The sequence below is a fragment of the Meleagris gallopavo genome, chromosome 20, assembly GCF_905368555.1.
Source record: "Meleagris gallopavo chromosome 20, MGAL_WU_HG_1.1, whole genome shotgun sequence".
NCBI lineage: Eukaryota > Metazoa > Chordata > Aves > Galliformes > Phasianidae > Meleagris > Meleagris gallopavo.
This window is the reverse complement of record NC_139423.1, coordinates 3,094,546-3,114,443: the sequence shown is the minus strand read 5'-3', so window position 1 is coordinate 3,114,443 and position 19,898 is coordinate 3,094,546. Positions and strand designations below refer to the sequence as shown.

Genomic DNA, 19,898 nt, shown 5'->3' with positions numbered 1-19,898 from the left:
CTCCACGGAGACTCATAACAGTAATTAAATCCAGCAAGTATGACAATGGCTGAAAGAGAGGTTGTAAAACTTCCTGAAGATCAGCTGCAAAACCCAGCGGTAGCAGAAAGGAGGGTCCAGCAGGCTTGGTTTGGGAGCGTGACTCAGAACGCTGCCGGATGAGACCCTCCGAGTCCTTTTCTCTCTCTTGGCTTTTACACTTCCTACACCTTGGTACAGATATCTGTGTTTTATGTCTGTCTTACTGTGTCTGAGGTTCCTCAGGTAATGACAGTATGTTCAGCACTACTGACAAATACTTGGTTTCAGCTCTTCGACATCTCTGTCCTTCTAACCTGATTCCTTCATAATATCACAACGATAATATGGCATAATGACACGGGGGCACTGCGAGGTTTGTATTATTAACAGGTGCATTTAAAATTTACACAGAGGCAAGCTCTGTTGAGGGCTTCCACTACGTTATTATGCAAGTCTGTTCTCATCGTTTTCTTGTCCCTTTGGCCACTCTCGTTTTCCCAAGGTACAACACTGCTGCAACTCCTTGCATACTGACTTTTATTTACCTCTGCACCGGGTGTTTTTGCCATCAGGTCTTATAGCACCAACGTTAGCAGTGTCTGTGTATCTCAATCACAAAGTGAGATGGGCAAGGACATAACCTGCCTGCAGTTTGTAGTCAGCCCCATCTGAATGGCTGTTGGCTTTATTACGTTCTCCTAGAAAGTAAGCTGCTTCAAAGACACTTTAGAAATAACTTCACAAGCTCTAGAAGTATTTCAAGTAGGTCAAATTCTATTTACAATTAAAAAAATATTGCTTGAAAGATACTATGGCCTACAATAGTCATTGATTAGCAAGTAGGAAATGCTCAGTGGCAAATAGCAGAAAATGTACTGAAATCACTTGTCTTAAGGCAAGATGTTGTATAACAGCCTCATTGTAAGGACTTCACAAATTAGATGTGCTTTACAAAAGGTTGCACAGATGTTTTGTCTAGGGACTTCCACCCACCATTATATGCAGTATGAAAAATTAAATTAGTTGTAATATCACTAGCTTATCCAACAGTTTATCAACCAGCACTACACAGTAATGCCTTAAGGTACTTTCAGTCTGGCTTTACAACTTCAGTTATGATCTCAGAGTTGGCTGTGAAGTTGGGAGGGCAAAGTTAACAGGGAACTGTATGAGATGTTTTAGTTACTTCTAGAGACTTTTTAATTAACATTTACAATTACAGCATAGTTGCTATTTTGCTTTTAATCTTCTGTGTTATCCCTCTATACTGTGCTATTATTTTAAATATAACAGCAAAATTGCTACTGGTTACCATCTAGTTATGTTACCACCATCAGTCACAGAAATGGTGTCAGAATTCACAGTGCCAAACAAAATAGTTTTTAAGGTCTGATTAAAAAAAAAAAAAAAGCCTTTGAAACTCCAGGGCTGCAATATTTTAGGAATTAACAAGACCAGGTGACCAACTATATGTACTTATTTGTGCACACAGCGTTGGGCAAGAACATAAAACAGATCCAAGCTCCTTTACTGAGGCTGTAATTTTTATCATTCTTAATATTACAATTCTTAATACTGCTGTTTTAAAACCCTGAATACTCTGCACAATTTGTTAGAAGGGCCGTTCAGTTATATAGTAAAGAATTCTGGGAAAACAATTAGATAGAAATTGATGATAATAAGGAACAATTACTGATTTTGTACATACAGTTAAGGGTACTCACCTGCTTCACACAGATAATGAAAGGTGGAGTTGCTTCTCTGAAGTGACATATAGGAATTTTTGGTTTTGGTCTCTCCTGCAAGCAGAGCAGTCAAACAGTTAAGAAACATACACAGGTACTTGTTTTAGTTTTAGGAGCTACTAAGCAGTAAAAGAGGAAAAGCTAATTTTAAGACCTTATTTTAAATAGTTCACATGATCACCTCTCCACTCACCATTTCCCCAGTCATTTTAAGAACCCATGACTTTCTTACCATAACCTTTCAACATAATTGTTTTTCTTTGAATAAAGTTATGCACCACACTACACAGATCTTCATTAAGAGCTTTCTGCTGTTGAAAGGAGCAGCTCTCATTCCTCTCCTCCAGATTATCTGCCTTTTAGCCCTTTCCACAAATGATTTCCTCTTGGATTTAACTACAAGGCAGGTGTTACAACAGCCTATCACATCAAATACTACATATATTTTTCTGTTTTTCTTTTGAGCTGGTTCTACCCCTGTAGTGAGCAGAATCAGCTTAATGTGCCATCAGAGAAGTATCAAAGCAGGCACAAGGCAAGCAGCAAATACTAAAGCAGAATCCTTCCCTTTCAGCTAGAGCTGTTAAATGGCTTATGCTCAACTGAGACTTCAACATGGCTCCAAGATGCAGAATTTTCGAAGGATTCACAACAGTTTGTAGTATAATCTTATTTATGACTGATCTGGGAGAATGGCTCTATGTTAGCAAGACATAAGCACAGGATCTGCAACAGAAATGCTAATAGCATTACTATTAACTAGAGGCAATGAGGCACATTCCTGGTCAAAGTCCTCAATTCTGATTGCAACTGGAAGCACTCTCCCAGTATAGAGTCTGATTTTATAATTGCTCTAGTCTAATCACAAGCTGCATCTGAGGAGATGCTCCCTTACCCCTCCCACAGCAACCTCAGGGTAACTTTATTCACAAGATAACGTGCTGGAAAACAACTTTTGAGGGTTCTTTTTCTGCCAGATCAGCCGAATTGTCATCCTTTAGCCACAAGACTGCTAGACCCAGTATAAACAAGGCAGTAGGAGTGCAGGGCTGAGGTCAGACCACCCCTGCAGCTAGACCAGCTGAGCCATAGTGTCAGACTGCACTCCCAAGGACCTGACCCAGTGCCCAGTGAACCTGAGAGCTGTCATGTCACTGACTGTTTGAGGGACTGAATCTGGATGAAACTACTCCAGATCTTGGAGCTAATTGCTACCATTAAATTAATAGTGTAATAAAACAACTTTTTCTATGTGATTTGTTTATTGCTATCTAAATATCATTATTCCTTCGCAGTGGAATAAAGCGTTTCTGCCTATAATTTTAGGCTCGAAAGGAGCCTATCAGTTAAAGTCTTATTTAGATACAGTATGACTATAATTAATCTATAGATAAGTTACAATTCATCACTGAAATCTTCTTTTACTTACTAGACGTTAGACTTTAGTCCATCATTAATCAAATGCTCTCATCTAAAAGAAAAACTGTCAGAGGCAATACTTTATCCCATCAGAATATATATATGTCTTTTTAAGCTGATTTCAGTTTACATGAGGTACTCTTGCCTGCCTGCTTCAACTTGGAAGATGACCCCTTTGGAAGAGATTTGCTGCCATCACAATTTATTAACAGTGGAAATACACCATCTCACAAATCTTCATGTTCTTCCTTCTACTTTTCAGTAGGGCAAGAAGTTTGCATCTTAAGTCATCCAACCCATCCCTCTTTGTTCTTTCTTGTGAGGTCTAGAGGCATCTATAAAACCCATTCCTGAAGAATCACACTTCGTGCTGGTTTCAATTTTACCTGAAACAACATTATTCAGAGACAATTCCTGTCACCATTACAGATGAGGTAGTCTCATTCCTGTGAGCAATTCAGACAGGGATTCTGGCTCCATAGTTGGCACTGTGGTATTAATCTCCAGCTATCTAGCTTCCTACAGTCATGGCCTCCTTACCTCTAACCACTGGTCATGGCCTCCTACCAAAATGAGCTGTCGTGCCATATTACAAATTTGTGCTATATTCTTTCATCTCACTTCTCAGAACAATTTCAGATCACACTAACGAATGCAAAAGGAACTAACCTCAGATTCTTCAAAAGTGTAGAATCCTTTTGCTATTTTCTTTTCATCAACATCACAAAAAGCAGTTACCTGGAGAAAAGGAAGCAGAATGGTTTAATGCCATTCTTTGCCATCAGCAGGTATTTCACTTGGTCGCCATGGTCTTGCTGTGGAGATTAAAACATATTAAATCATTTCCATGGATATCTTAGTGATGTTTGCAGATGGCTATGAGCAGATTATGTTTTCCTGAACATGAAAACAGATGCTGTGTAAGAAAAAACACGTGAGATCATTAACCTCACATCCTCAGTGACATGCTGAGTAAACTAAAGACAGAGGCTGGCCTCCTCATTGCAGCACTTCCACCAAACACTTCAGGTTTGATCATACAACCTTCCTTTTTCTGTCCAGTCCAACCACATCACCTACTACAAGATACAAGATACAGTGCTGCACTATTGCTATGGATGCTCTGGTAATACCTGCTTCACTTCTCAGCCATAACACCCCACGTTTGCTGTTTATCTCTAGATTTTATCTCTATTTTTCAACTGAAAACTCCAGCAGATTTTGTTGTTTAAATATATGTATTTACTGCTGTGTTTTTGTTATTCTTAATGTAGTTATGGAAGCATTATTTATAGCCCTTGTTGCCAAATATTTCACATTTTTTTAATTTGCATTCCCCATAAATACACAGGCATAGTAAATGCCTGCAATCCAAAATACACAGTGGTCTCATTTTGGAACCATTAAACCAAATGTCAGTAACATTTTGTAAGACTTCTAAAAACAAATGTAGCTATGTTTTCCTCTGACTTCCTTTGGATCTATTTGTATCATCTGCACAGAACTTTTACACTGAAGCAGAACGGTGAAGGTATTTAAGGTCTTGCAGAAATCAATTATTCTGGTGAAAGCTGGGTAGCAGCTTTCCTATCTTTTTAATTGTTGCATTAAAAATTGATTAACAACACTTAACATTGGGAAAATTTGAATAGCCAAACAGCTGTGTATTAGTTTACTAAGTTAGAGAGGCTGCAGAAGGCTGGCTTACTTTCGGTACCTACGTACATCTCTCTCCCCCATTTTCCTCCTTTGCATAAGATATTTTATTTTACCTAAAATGACCTCATTCTGTTTGCACAATAGGGGACACTGACGCAAGAGCACTAGTGTCCTAATGCTGAACTTCTGCATTCTTTATTGTTTCACCAACAAAGAAAAGAATGTTACGGAAACATTAAATTTTCACTTTGGAGCTGAAGGAGTAGCTGAATCATCTTTCAGGCCAGTAGATCCAGACTTGTGCTTTGGGTGCTCCTGATGCAGGGGTCACACTAAGGACACAGCCCACGCTTCAGACTTTATAATGGAACTAGAAAGGGAGTGCAGGGAAGTACTAGGAAGCTAACAGACACTGTACAAAGTCTCTGTGGCTGATGCAGGCTGGGGTAGACAGCCCTAATCACAAGCAACTTCAAGCACAAAGAACCAGCACTTTTCCTAGGTTCTCTTTTGTCTCTGTGCTTGGACAAATTAATACAAATTAATACATCCCCAACTCTGCTTTCCCCAGCCATCATTAGAGCTTACTGTACCTGAAAAAACAGAAGGTGTGGGCTGTAGATGAACAAGAATTGAGCATAGTAAACTTCATTCAAGATTTCTGCTGGTAAGTATCTGCACATCTACTTTTCAGTGGATTCAGCCACCTTAAATCTGATATCTGCAGTATTAGAAAAGAGGCCAGACTCCAATGGGCAAATTTTCTGACAGAATGTACACCATGTGGGTGGCCAAAATGTAAGTCAACAATTTTTCTGCCACGCACTATTTTCCAATTAAAGAAAATCTGTCTGGAGACAAATTCAGGACTTGCACACAGTTGTTTATTCAAGAAGGGGAACTCAAGGCATCAGGCTTACTTGAGATATTTATGTTAAGCTATTAGGCTTACCCACATTGCCTATTTTTCTCTTGCACTAATGGGCTCATATCTTGCATCTCCTATGAAGTTCATCTACCCACACAGGAGCTTCTAGGGAGGAAATTATGAACTATAAAAGCTATAAAACAGTCTCAAATGTTTTTTTCCTTCCTCCCAGCAAAATAACTCCTCTGCAATGCAACTGACAACATGGCTTCATTGAAGCTTACTGTGCCTTCAGGCCACACATCAGTTTTAAGGAAATACACAAGTGTTTATGCATTTTTGTTTTGAACAACACACAAACCTGTACAGGTACAAAACAAAAAATATTGCTGTTTTTCTCAACTAAAAATGAGAAGACAGCTATCTATTTGTGATACACAAGCTACATAATTACTGTAAGTAATATTATAGGTTGTAACACACATTAACATTGGAATAAAGGGAATGGAGAAACAGCTTTTTCCTTCTTAAGAGAATATTTACATGGCTCTAAAGATCAGTTATTTACTCAAAGCTAGGGAAAAAAAAAAAGGGGAAGGTAAAAGCATGCCTCTGGCTGGTTCCTTTTAATAAACACAGTGTGAAGGGACGGCTTGGACTATCAGACCAAGGAATCTTCTCTATTGCATTCTCTCTCTGTCTCCTACTGCTCACACAGTCCTCCATGCATTTTAAACTTCCACTGACCTTCCCGATTCTACTATTTATAACTCTTTCACTCATACTTGTATAAAGCCTCGGAAGCACGTTAATATACATCTCTGCAAATGTTAAATCAATTTTGGCCATTCATGTCAAAACAAAGAAAAGGAAAGCATTATAATGTAAGTTTAAATAGATACAAGTAATGACAAACAGACCAAGGGGCACACAGAGGCAGAAACATCTTCAGCATGCCATAAGAGGAACCACAAAGACAACAAGCAATTCTCAGTCACAGTCTGATTGATTTCAGTATCAGGATGTTGCTTTTATTCCACCCAGTTAGCATTATACCACAACAAAAGCTGTCTCTCTCTCTAAATTGCCAATATGCATGTCATGTACCCACTTAAAGACACCACTCCATTAAAGACATCATCATCTTTCCTCTTTACACGTATACACACCAAACTTGCTGAAAACTACATTCATGCCAGGATCCAACACGCAAAATTAGCTCCTAAATATTGAATGTACAGAATTCCCCTTACTACATACACAATATAGCTGCATTTAGACATAACGCCATGGGAACCACTTGCAAGCCTCTTATTTCTCTAGGACACATAACTAGGAAAGTTATACCAGGAATTTTTCAGGTGTGTATACCTCACAATCTATACTGACAAAATGGAAATTCAAAGAAATGCACCTTCGTGTCTGCAAACAGCAGAGAGGTCTCCCTGCCATATTTCAGCATGAAATACCATCTGTGGTCCAAAACAACGAGTGGTAAAATAGATCCTTCATTTTAGGATGCTTTATACCTGGACTAAACTGAAGGTCTTAAAGTCCATCTGTCTGTCTCCCTTTGCTCTGTGAGCTCTCTTTTATGGCTTTCTATCTTGTGCTCTGCAGTAAAGGTGGGTGCAATGTTCTTCCCTTGATTTCTCTGAGCACTCCCCACTTCATTCTCTCATATTGCCATTCACATACCACAAAACTCAAGCATTTCTTGCTTTTGGGAGGTAGAATCAAGGGCATGGCTACGGGTGGTTTTAAATGATAAATGAGCTAGAAAAGAGCACACAAAATACTTTCTTGAAGCTTTCAGTTTTACCAGGATAGAATACAGAAATGTCATGGGCTGGATGTGTACAATACTGTTTCCATGCCACTAATTAGCTGATGCTTATTTTGTCCTTTCCCCCTCCTTTTCTGTTCACTACTTGAACTATTTTCAGCGATCGGAAATGACACAAAATGTGAATGCTTAAGTTCTCTTTTTAGCTAAAGTTTGACGGAGAATAAAAGAGTGGACAAGACAGCTCAGAAACCCTCCAGGCATATGGAGTGTCCCAAAAACATTTGGTTTCCATCTTCAGCTGCAAATTATAGACAAGACGGATGTGTTTTAAACAAAAAAAGGTCTGTTCGACTTCAGTCTTGCAGAAATGCTAATACTAAACCACTGTCAACTGTGTGAATCAAGAAGGGGGCAGACAGGAAACAGAATTTCCCTAAGAATACTGAGATCCTGGTAATTAATTCATAAATAAAACCTGACTACTTGAGTAATTTTTTTCCTTGTGTTACTGTTTAGTAAAAATACTGAACCTTGGATCTTTGCCTGAACACTTTGGAAAAAAGGCATTAATTTACTCCTCACCATGCAGATGTCTAAAGGAAAAGACAGAATATAGCTTAGGTGCTTTTTTCTCCTTTGATATAATCATAATTTAACTGAGACAAACAGACTAAAGTCATAATATGTTATTGAGCACAAACAAATAAAGACTGCTGCTTCCCAGCATAGCCAAAATTTTGTTTTCTGAAAAACACTGTCTGGCATGCAGCATTTCTTCCCCACACCCCAAATACTCCACAAACAACAAGTATTAGAAATATAATTGCTTTGTTTATGACACTGTAAAAATCCTAGAAATGCATGTCGTTCTTATTTCTTTTAGTGTATGTGTCCCACTTTTCATGCAGATATCCCCAATTTAGGAAAAAACACCACTGTTGATTCCACATCCCAACTGAAATCAGTCTCATGACTGTTAATGAGATTCTGAATCTCAATAAAAGGATGCAGCAACCATGAAACAGAGAAAAAGTGAAATTTCCACAAGTTTAAACTGACATATGAAGCCAAATTTAGACAGTTCAATTCTACAGCATGCTTTGGCAATCTGACTTGCATTTCAGAGTCTCTTAGAGACCTTTTAGGATCACATTGCTTTATAAAGGTCACATTCAGAACTGGATTTTCAGAGTAGAATGTGGTAACTGTACAATAATAGATTCTGTTAGTAGATCATAGAATCACAGCTTGGTTTGGGCTGGAAGGGACCTTTAGCCCACCCAGCCCCAACCCCTGCCACAGACTGGCTGCTCCCCTCCTTGAGCACCCCAGGGGCACCCTCAGCCTCTTTGAGCAGCAGTGCCAGGGCCTCTGAATAAAGATCTTCTCCCTCACATCTGATCTAAATTTCCCATTTTCAAATCTGTCACTGCTTGTGCTGTCACAACACTCTCCAACCAAGAGTCTTCTAGGGGCTGCAAGGCCACAATGAGTTCTCCCTGGAGCCTTCTCTCCTCCAGGTTGAACATCCCCAGCTCTCAGACTGTCTCCATAGGAGAGGTGCTCCAGCCCTCTGTGCATCCTCATGGGCTCTTCTGGACCCACCCCAACAGTCTGGGGGCCCAGACCTGACTGCAACACTTCAGCTGGGAGTAGAGGCAACAGCCAGGTCTCTTGATTGATAACTAGATTCTGTATCTCTATTATTCTCAGTATTAACAGTGTACCTGAAAGCTTACCTTTTGTTAAAATAACCTTTAAAGAGTGAGAGAGGAAAAGTATGCTACGGCTTCTTAAGGGATAGATAAGATGAAGCAACAACTATTTTCCACCTTTACTTCTATGGAATTTTAGAGTCTTTCGCAAGAGTGGAGGATTATTTCTAAAAAAATTGAGGTGGTTTTGGACAAGTGTAACATGAAGTTTAACTAGCCTCTTTTTACTGTTATTAGTTTAGAATAATAATTTATGAATTATATTGCAAATTTTATGAATTTATTTGTTGAAACTGCAGCAGCATAATCCTTTAGATAGAATTTGTAGAAGTGAGATGTTTGAATTGCACAGACAGCCTTTTGCCAGTGACTAAGAACCATCAGTATATCTTTTATGCTTTATTTCTAGCTGAGATGGATATTCACTTTTACAAAAGCTACGAATAAGCCTGAACAACAACATAAAACCAGGTTTTAATCACTATAGATAATAATAATAATTTCATCAGAAATTAGGTATCTAAAGGAAAGACCCCTAATTTCACTCAGGATGACCATAAGCCACTTTCTGAAGCTACTTATTTCTGTTGATCTTTAAGAAAACCTCTGAATATATCTGTATATATAACATGCTGGACTTACTGGTTAAGATTTGATTACTCTGTACAAGGCATTAAGATCAGGCTGCGACTACACTGTAGCAGTAGTTTTCTGCAGTACATTCATTTTTGGCATGTACACCTGCAGCTGGGTGCCACAGCCAGTAACTGATGAGTTAATGCTCTATGCAGTATTTCAGTATCAAACTGAAGCAGTATGTGTAACTACAACATTGACAGAAACAAAACAGTATCGTGGCCTGCAACAGTGCCAAAGCAAATGTTAAGTAAGGGTCAGCTGGAAAGAATATCAAAATCCAGTTAATTAGAACCACGCTGTCAGTGCCAGCACACTAGAGAATTAAAAGTTGTTCATCACTGAAGGAGAGGCAAGCTTTGATCCTTCAGCAGCTAAACAGCACAAAACCCAACGTTTTTCTCGTCCTTTTTATCTTCTCTGCATCTTCAAATTATCACTGTGTTTGCTGAACAGGATGTGAAGTTCTGAATGACTCACCTACAAAATGAGGTGGCAAACATAACACAAAGCTAGAGAGTTGCTCTGTCTTAGTGTCAGCCTCTATTTAAGCTTGGTATTAAGAAAAAAAAAAAAAAAAAACAACCCAAGACCTAAGATGGGGAAACTGAATTATGATGTTTTTGTAGCAGTGTTTCACCATCACATCTCATAAATCCCTACTTGCACAGCATTAACATAGTTTAAGCTACCATCTCTTCCCTTGGAATTTATTTCCTCTTATTATTTGATAGATAAAAACTTGCAATGGCTGTTAGTAAATGAGAGACATTCACAAAGCACTTTGTTATATGCACACTGCACTGCATGACCAAGATAGCTGAAAAGATCTAACAGACTGTTCTGTCCTCTTTGAGTGAGGGCAGATTGGACTGATTGGAGACAGAGCATTTAATATTATTTCATACAGTTCACCCATTGCCACATGATATCAATGACAGACTATGGTACTGCAATATTAATCTGGAAATTCAGGTTCAATTCTTGTGTTGCACATATATTGTGTGAATGCCTCCCAATTCTAATCATTAATTTCAACTATGGATATATACAGATTCCTTCTTTTATTATTTCCCTCTCCTCCCCGTGTGTGGCCTCTGGTCAACTCCATTAACCAGGTTTATGTATACATATTTGTCATTTAGTCTTCCCATCCATATTTTTAAGAAAGGAAAACATTTGGTAATAAAATCAACGTTCTGTGGCTTTTTATAAGAAACAGTCATTTGACATTAGCCTTAAAGCCTTTATCTAACAAAAAATTATTCCACAAAACAATGCTCTATAAAAGTAAGGGATTTAAACTCAGATAAACCTCCACCCAACTGTAAGTGACCTCCACATTTTCAACTGATTGTAAACTGTACAACATGTACAGCACTACTTGCACGGTCCCCCCACAGCAACCTCTTTTTCAAAAGGAGGTTACAGCCTGACTGCTTATCAAAATACAAACCAGGCTGCTCAGCATTTGACAGGGACCCATGTAGTATCCAACTAGGAACTGGGCAAACATAAATACATGTATGAGTAACCCTAGACGAGGTAGTTCAGTACTGTGCCAATGCAAAGTGTTACTTGATTCACCTGGTGCACCTGGCTGCTGCAAAGGTTAGTTACACATCAGTACCATCAGCAATGATAGAGTGTGCCTATGCTATTGCTATGCTTAGTCACCAGCAAGCAGGAACAAGAGTGTCTATGTTGAACTACACACAACATGCTCTAGATAATGTAATAGAGCATTTTGAAAGTAGAAGTTCATTAGAGTATTGAGAATTTTTCCAATTTACACTGGTAATACTTTTATGAGAATGCTACTATAATATGTAGGAAGAAGCAAGTGGTTTTGTACAGGTTTTACCGACCCTTAGTAATATACCTTTTTCCGATTAGCTGGTGACAAACTTCTGTAGAGCTTCTTGCCTTGTTTGCCAGCATTCCAAATAGTGAATGATGTCCAGGAGCCCAGGACTCTATCCTCAAGAAACTTGACTCGGTGATTCCAGATGGTTTCCCTAAAGAATTAGAAAGAAATGTATTATTTTACATATACACACACATACACACACACAAACCTGATCAAAACAATTCACAGAGAATACAAAAATAGTAGCAATTTCCCAAGGCCACACCTAACTGCTGGCAGAAAAAAGGAAATTCTGTGGAAGCCCTTGGACAAAAGTCATTAAGATCAGAAGCCATAGCTGTTATTTTCAAGAACTTTAACGTGGCAATCAAATTCAATACCAATAACTCCAACTGCCCACCAACACGTTGTTTGCCCATTGCCAGACACCAGATGAACTGCCCTATAACCCTGCCGTACATACAAACAAATTATTAATATTAATCCTAATGTTCCACTTGCCTATACATTTATTCTCCTGTCAATCCAAGCTTCCAATCTCACAAGTTCACTACTCCAGTCTAGCCAAATAGACAGCCCAATGCTGCACGTGAAGTCCAAACACTGTTGTACTCAGCTCAAGTCTTCAGTAAGGCAGTTTTCAAAGCTCAGGATCAGTAGACATTGCTACAACAACAAATAATTAATGAACTGCAGAAGTTGCATACAGAAATGAAACTACCAGGCCTTGCACACAACTCAGCACTTGCTAGTGAGCGCAGACATTAGACCAAGTGTTTTTATTTTGAAGCCTCCCAAGTATTATTCAGCAACAGCACAAATAACCAACTATGCCTTCTTTTGAAGATGACCTTTTTAAGAAATAAAGAGCAATAGAATTTATTATCACTTTTATTTTTGAAGAAAAAGTGCTATGCCTTGTGAGATACCTTAGAACATACTTTAGAAACGAGCAAGCTGGCACATGTCTGGGTCAAATTACACCTTCGGGTCTTCAGATTTGTAATACATTTCACAGTATGACTTAAGCCAAGTGGCTGAGGCAAACAGCAGTGAGATGAATATCAAATGATGAACCGTGTGTCTGTAGAACGAGTAAGAAGGAAACACGTAATATCCTTAAATGCTGATGGCTGGCTGGGATCTTCAAAAGGTTCAACATACAATCTCAGCAAGAGAGGACAACTTCAAGGCAAGGATTACATTCATAGCCTGTAGATCCTAACTGACTGAATTAATTCAGTCTGACAACTGTGACATTATTCTTTTCTTTTGTGCACACCTCCTATCACTTTCAAACATTTACGTATTAAAAAAAAAAAATCTATTCCCACCATATAATGTAATATTTAAGACTACATAATTTACAATGGTTTAAAGAAACCACCTGCTCTCAAGAACATCTGTTTAATGTTCAGAGTTCTCATCATATTCGTTAACCAGGAACCTATCTGATACTTATAAACAGCGCTCCAGATATGATACACTGATCTCCTTAATTTATGGTTTGACAGATAAATCTAATGAACATCTCTTGAACAAGACACACTGTGTTGAAAAGTAATTCTGTCAGAAATTCTGGAAGACATCTAGTTTCTTATCCTTGCTGAAAACATTTCATCAAATAGGCTTTTCCACTTGACTATAATGCCAGAACACAATATAATTCAGAACAATTGTTACAAATCATTCTACAATTTTAATAGATCTTGTGACTCAAAAAGTACGCTGTTTAAAAAAAAACATTTAGGACTAAATCATGCATTTATGAATAGTCATTCTCTGAAATTAAACACTAACAGACTTGTTGTTTCCTTGTCTTGGGAAATACATATTTTTCCTACCAATACACCTTCTACACAATTTAATTTTAAGCTCCATCTTCTGACATTATTAAGTTCATATGGAATTTATGCATTTTCCAACAATATGTTGTTTCTTTTGCTTTAAATAAGGCTTCTGATTAACAGGTCAGCACAGGTTATCACAGGGCAGCTGCAATAAGTTTCAACCTCAGCTGTCTACCTGGCCAGGCCTGATTCCTGGTTTTTAAGAGCAACTTGCCAGATAGAAATCAAAAACCATTCACATTTCCTTGATAGTAAGAATCCAAACTGCGCAGGCTGGCAGAGTCAGGAAGAGGAGCTGCTACACCCATGCAGTTCTAAGCCGTTCTCATCGATGAACCAGGCTGCTCTCTTCATTGCTGTCTCTTCTGACTATCCGCAGTCCTGTATGCGTCCATTGTGATTCTCTTACAAAACCATACATATACTATACACAGATTTATGATATCTGGTGGCATTATGTCACATTTTAATTTTATGAAACATTTTCAGTTTCTTTCTTTTTGTTACGGATTATCAATTTCCACAAAGACTGCACCAGATACTATTTTATTCTTCCAAATGACTTTTATGAAGCATACCTCTGAGGCACAAATATACACAATATAAAATTTGAGGCTATCAAGTTTACTAGGCAACAATTTCTTCCCAGAAGCTTGTTAGCAAGCTTTTCTTACATATTAACAATGGGAATTTTGTTTTCATTTGTGCCATTCCTCTGCAGCCCTCATAACACACAGGCATATGGATTCTTTCTGTGATTATTAGCCAGCTCCTGAGAGCCTGCCTGCCTTCTGCAGGAGATCCCGAGCACAGCCAAATCCTTATATGGCTGCTTAGCACTTCATCATTGATTGTGGTGCGATAACTTGGAAAGAACTTCTCACACAAATAAACGTGCCCACGAAGAATTAGCTACTCCATATAAAGTTTTGAAGACTGAGGCTGTGCACCAGCATTTCAACTAATGGAAAAAAATCTTGGATTTGATTGCAAATCTCTTCTAATGCAACCACAAGCTGCATTCCTGCTGCAAAGCTTTAGCTGCTGCTGGCATCCTCTGACACTTCCATTTTTCCATGTTCATTACAGCATATTATATTCCCAGAAGGAAAGTTAAAGGAAAGAACTATGAAGGTCAAGTATTTCTCCAGAATCACGTTACTGGAAATTCTAAAGCTTCTGCGAGTTTCTAAAAAGGAAGATTGTTGCTTTACATGTAAATGGAAAGGTTTGAAAACTGATTTCACTTTGAAATGTGACTTCAGAAGAATAACAATGCATTATTTTCCAGAAGTACTTCAGAATATGTCCTATTGACTTGAGTGGCACAGTCAAGTTTCTTTCTTTCTTGAGTTTTAACAAAGTGAAGAAAGGTGAGGTAAAAATAGGCAGCTCTCCAAGGTGTAAGAGGAATTATCAGCAAGTCTCCAGTTCTGGACCAAGCCTTCTGAAGATAGAGCTGATATGGAGAAGCTAGTTGGGGCACAGGGTCACCAGCAATAGAGCCAGGGTCAGAAAGAATCCAGCAAGACTTTCAATCTACTCACTGCTAGATGGCTAAAAGCTAGGAAAAATAACTGAAATTAATTCACTTAAAAAAGAAAAAAAAAAAAAAAAGGTTAGGTGTCACTGACCAAGAAGAGACTAACAACTGCATTTTCAGAGGCTCTACAGCAAGCAGCAAGAATGGCAGTTGCTGGGGAGAAGCCTAAAATTAGATATTTCTGTGCACTGACTCTCAGCAACTTATCACATTCCAGCTAACGAGCACTCAAAAAATCATCAGGCTGAAGAGGCTGACCCTATCTTGTATGAGTGTTACACTGAGTAACGCAGGTGTGGGGAGTAAGCAAACTGCACTCAGAAAAGAATGTGAAACTCAGCATTAACTGGACCTCTGTTTGAACACAACAATATTGTTAGACAGCTTTATTTAAACCCCAACAAATGTTTTTCTTGAACTGGACTGTGTAAGTGAAGCCAATATATACAGCAATTATGAATTTTTGCTAGCATCACTGAGACATTCTTATGAACTACTGTATTTACTATAATCTCAAACTGAAAAATCTCACTTTGTTGTTGTTTTTAAATTGATTCCCCATATTGTATGCACCCCTTTTTAATGAAAAAGTTAAGATATATCAACACTTAGCAATCTGGAGTTACAACCCTGAAAATCTTTCAGCAGCGTGAGCCCAGATGGTCATACAGATATGGAGTCAAGGGGAGGCATTTGTATTTGAGCTTTAATTGCAGCAACAACTACAGATTTAATCTTTGTGAAAACATGCTCTTTATGAACAATATCTCACGTGTTGAAGCAAAAGGTAGCTCATGGTGTGTCAAAACGAAGAGTTTCAGTTACACCCTTTTGGTTTCCGGTTCACCTAATTTGCCACATTGTTGGCTGTTTCCAGAACAGATAACTGGGATTCCTGCCTTGAGGGATAAGGGAATGCCATTTTCCCATCATTTAAGAGCCAGTGCAGGTGCAACAGACGGGAACTGTAGCAACGTGCAAAGCATACTTAAAGAAAATGCCTGAAACAATCTAGAAGTTGTACAAACCACTTCTCACAGATGATTCTCACAGCTACTTTCAGATTTCATGTTATTACATATTCAAATAGCCATAAGCAAAACCTAGAAGCTATCATTATTCTACATCATCCCAAAACAAAGCTGCTTTCACCTCAGATAGGATTAAAGGTAAACACTTTGGTAGTAGCCTTTAGTATCATTTCCCAGCCTCTTTTCAATCAACAGCATTTTCCTCAGCAGAAGGTGGGACGCAAACTCTTCTGATTACAGAAGCGGGCACCCACATTGTAACACAGCTCTTTAATCAAAATCCATGAAGTACACAGAATTTTTTCCTCATTTCTTTAATTTTCTTGTCATTCACAAAGGTCAGACACATTTTTTTAATTTGGAAAATCATTCTCATTTGGTATGCCCACTCAATCCTCTTAAGCTATGCAGTCTGGAAAGAAGAAGAGGAGCCAAAATTCTGCAGGAGCGGAATGAGGGTATTCATTCAGTGGGTGAGAAGTGTGCTCCTCAGTCCCCTGCAATTATTACCATCCCATCCACCCTAGTAATATAACAATGGAGCTCTGTTAAAGTGTGTGCTGACCTACTGACTGAATACAGGAGTCAAGAAACATCTGCTCCATTCCTATTTTGAAATGAAAGATAATGTGACAATAAAAGCTATATGATTTAATGTCTGAGCTCTGTTAAACCTCACCATAACGTTTGACTCCCTCTCCCCTCCTTCCCCCAAGTGAGGTTACATAAGTGAATCAGCAGAGCAAAGACAGATGTACAAGTACTTGTGAAATGTAAAAATACAAGCCCAGTATCCTAAAGCAGTATTGAAATTGCAAGCATTGATTATCATCCACAGTAACACTATAAATCTGACCTTCCCTCTACAAGAGGTCCCACATGCAACTCAGGTAACACCAGACAGGAAGAACAGCTATTCAAGTGAATAGCCTCTGCCAGTGTTTTTTTTATTCATGGCAGGATAATAGAATTTTATATGAGGTGAATCTCACCTGATAGATAATCCAGAGATGGAAGAACAGAGAACTTTTTAATCACAGCGAGAGCTGGAAGAACAGACTCCTTACAGCTAGGTTTTTTACAGCTAGCTTTGCATGCAGAATTCACAGTCCTTGCAATCCACAGGAAATTCAGAAATGAATCCTATTTGAACCCTGACCATACTGGTGAATAAACTGATTTTTTTGGTCGCCGTTGTTCTGTTGAACTTCATGTGAACTTATTAATTGCTGCACTATATCGTACCACTGAGTTATTACATTTACACTGTTAATAGGTTCTATTAATGTCCGAGTTCATTTTCAGGTCGTGGGTCATTAACTGAGGCATGGTTTGCATTGTGGCCTATTTTTCATGAAAGGCTTATTAAGAAAGACAGAGACTATCAATGTTAATGCCATTCGCTTTTCAAGAATCTAATGAGGTCATTAGTTCCTATGTTTAATTGAAGTGCCAAATGCAGACATAGACGATAAAAATGCAGTTGACCTCATCTTTACTACCGTTGTGCAGGAATACGTTACGACAGTATTCTCTCCTGCTTATTTCTGGATACATGTTTTTGCAAGAAATTAAGCAGCCATTCCAACGCTCATCAGCGATATGAGACCATGCCTCAAGTACCTCTAAAAGAACCGAAAGCGTGTTCAAACTAAGAGTCTGTTCTCTTTTACTTAGATGACACTGGGAGCTTCTAGTGCCTGACACCAGATGGTTTCAGTAGATTACGTAATACTGGATATTTCTGCAGAATAAGCCTTTACAATATTATATTCTTTCTGAGCACACAGCACATGAAATTACTACAAATTACTTAAGCATGCTTCAAATTCTCTGCATAAAAGAGAATCTCCCAAATCTCAGTGGGAATCTAACCCTGTTTTCTGCATATCTTAAATTTCTCTTGACCAAAAATTTGTAAATTGCTACGAAGATTTGCTACCTGCCCCAACTGTCTGTCTTCATGTGCAACACCACTTAAAGACAAGTATAGTGTTTTATTGCTCATATTTTACCATACTGACTTTTGTCCAACAATTCAGTACATTGTTTAATATACAGTTCATTTTTCTCCCCTTTAGCGAGATAAAGATCTACGAATTTTATGATGTTTTTATTACACACCAAACTTACCGTAGTACTTCTCACTATAATGCCAACACTGATATTCTATCATATCAGTGCAAAGAGCCCTGTAGCACAAAATACACACACCCCTAGGATACAAGCTGTAAACTGAGATAATTTAGATCCAAGAGATATAATGTGGGATTTTTTTGTAGTAGTAGGCTGAAGTTTCCCAAATCTCGTTTCATTCATCCACATTCAGCAAGTATTTGTCATATACTTTAGATGAGATTTCAATGAAAGAGTTTATATTTTTGTATGCATCTAATGAAATCTAAATATAGCCTGCACTTGGTTCAGATTCTGTCACACACACACAGCATTTAGTATTTTAGTCTGATAACTCCAGGGAGAATGCAAATAAGTTTTTCTTCCTGCTTCACAGATACTTTCACCTTTACAAATCTGTTCCAGAAAGATCCTAATCATAGGAAAAGACTTAAAGAGCACTGTTTACCATTATAAAATTAAACTAAACAAAATTTTGCTTGCCAGAATAGCTTTAAATATATACACTTTAGCAAGTCTGAATATGTGGGATCATGCATTTGCCCCTGAATAGTAATGAAAGACATTTGTATAAACTGAAATAGGAGGTGAGTGCCTGTTGTCTTTGCTGAGGGACTGTATATGCACCTTTGCATAAACAAACTCTATTAACTAGCTCCCAACTTTTTAAGTCTGAAATCAGACATAAACCAGTAAAAGTATCAACTTTCCTATAAGTGTCACTTTTCTCTCAATATATTAATCTGGTTCCTGGTTTACCACTCCCATTATCCAGGCTTAGGCTAAAGCTGAGAGTGCAACGGCCAATGACAAAGGCAAAGTGTCAGAAAACTGCTCAAGTAGCACCCCAACAAGACGAAGACTGCAGGAAAAGGCTGAACATGTTTTACACTTCCAGTCTGTAACAAGGACAAATTAGGGAAGACCCAATTTCAATGCTAAACCTTTGTGGTGAGTCCCACAGCAACGCACACATAGCATTCAGAAACAAATGCTGGCTAGCCCTTTACAACTTAGGCAATAAACAGGGGAGCATGCCAGTATGAAGAGATCTTACACAAGTTCATATTTGTAAGTTTGCACAAAATATTGTTAACAATACTACCAACAAAAAGCCAGCAGGAAGAATGGCTAGCCTGCCTTCCGAGAATGAGACAAGCGAGGCGCCAATTTGGAGATGCAAGCTGCACATCTGAAACAGCTTACATTATTTCCACATTCTCACAGTGTGTTGTAATTTAGGGTGCTTGTGCCACACAACCTTGTAGATCTGAATAAGCAACAGCTTGCAGTAAATTCAGAACAAACTCATTTCCAAGAATAAGATGCTTTCCCACAGATAGAAGCAATAGTCTTCCAAGAGTCCCAACATCCCACGATGCATGGCTGAAAAGTTTGTAACTAGCTGCCAAAGTGATCATGCACACAAAAGAAAAAACTAAATGCCAATAAAAAAAAAATACCTTGTGTTTGTTTATGAAATCCAAGGAGTATCTTCTATTTGTTTGGAATGCATGTTTTAGTATTTATAATAATAATGTTGTGATATACAACTAAAATGCATACAAAATGTTTTACTAGTTGGTGCTACAAAGCCATAAACAGGACTGCATGAA

At 38.3% G+C, this 19,898-nt stretch overlaps 1 protein-coding gene across 9 annotated transcripts in view; it reads right to left on the bottom strand.

Moving 5' to 3' along the window:
* Nucleotides 1-19,898, bottom strand: part of QTGAL (queuosine-tRNA galactosyltransferase) — a 111,145-nt gene that overhangs the window by 5,695 nt on the left and 85,552 nt on the right. For 8 of the 9 annotated variants that reach the window (XM_085240262.1, XM_085240258.1, XM_085240259.1 and 5 more), the window contains 3 exons: nucleotides 11,735-11,870; nucleotides 3,855-3,923; nucleotides 1,746-1,820 (listed from right to left, as the gene is read on the bottom strand). In XM_085240262.1, the coding sequence (XP_085096388.1) occupies nucleotides 1,746-1,820; nucleotides 3,855-3,923; nucleotides 11,735-11,870 (280 nt within the window). Of the gene's footprint in view, nucleotides 1-1,745; nucleotides 1,821-3,854; nucleotides 4,001-11,734; nucleotides 11,871-19,898 lie in introns of those variants that run through there. The other variant, XM_085240265.1, reaches the window with a different exon arrangement.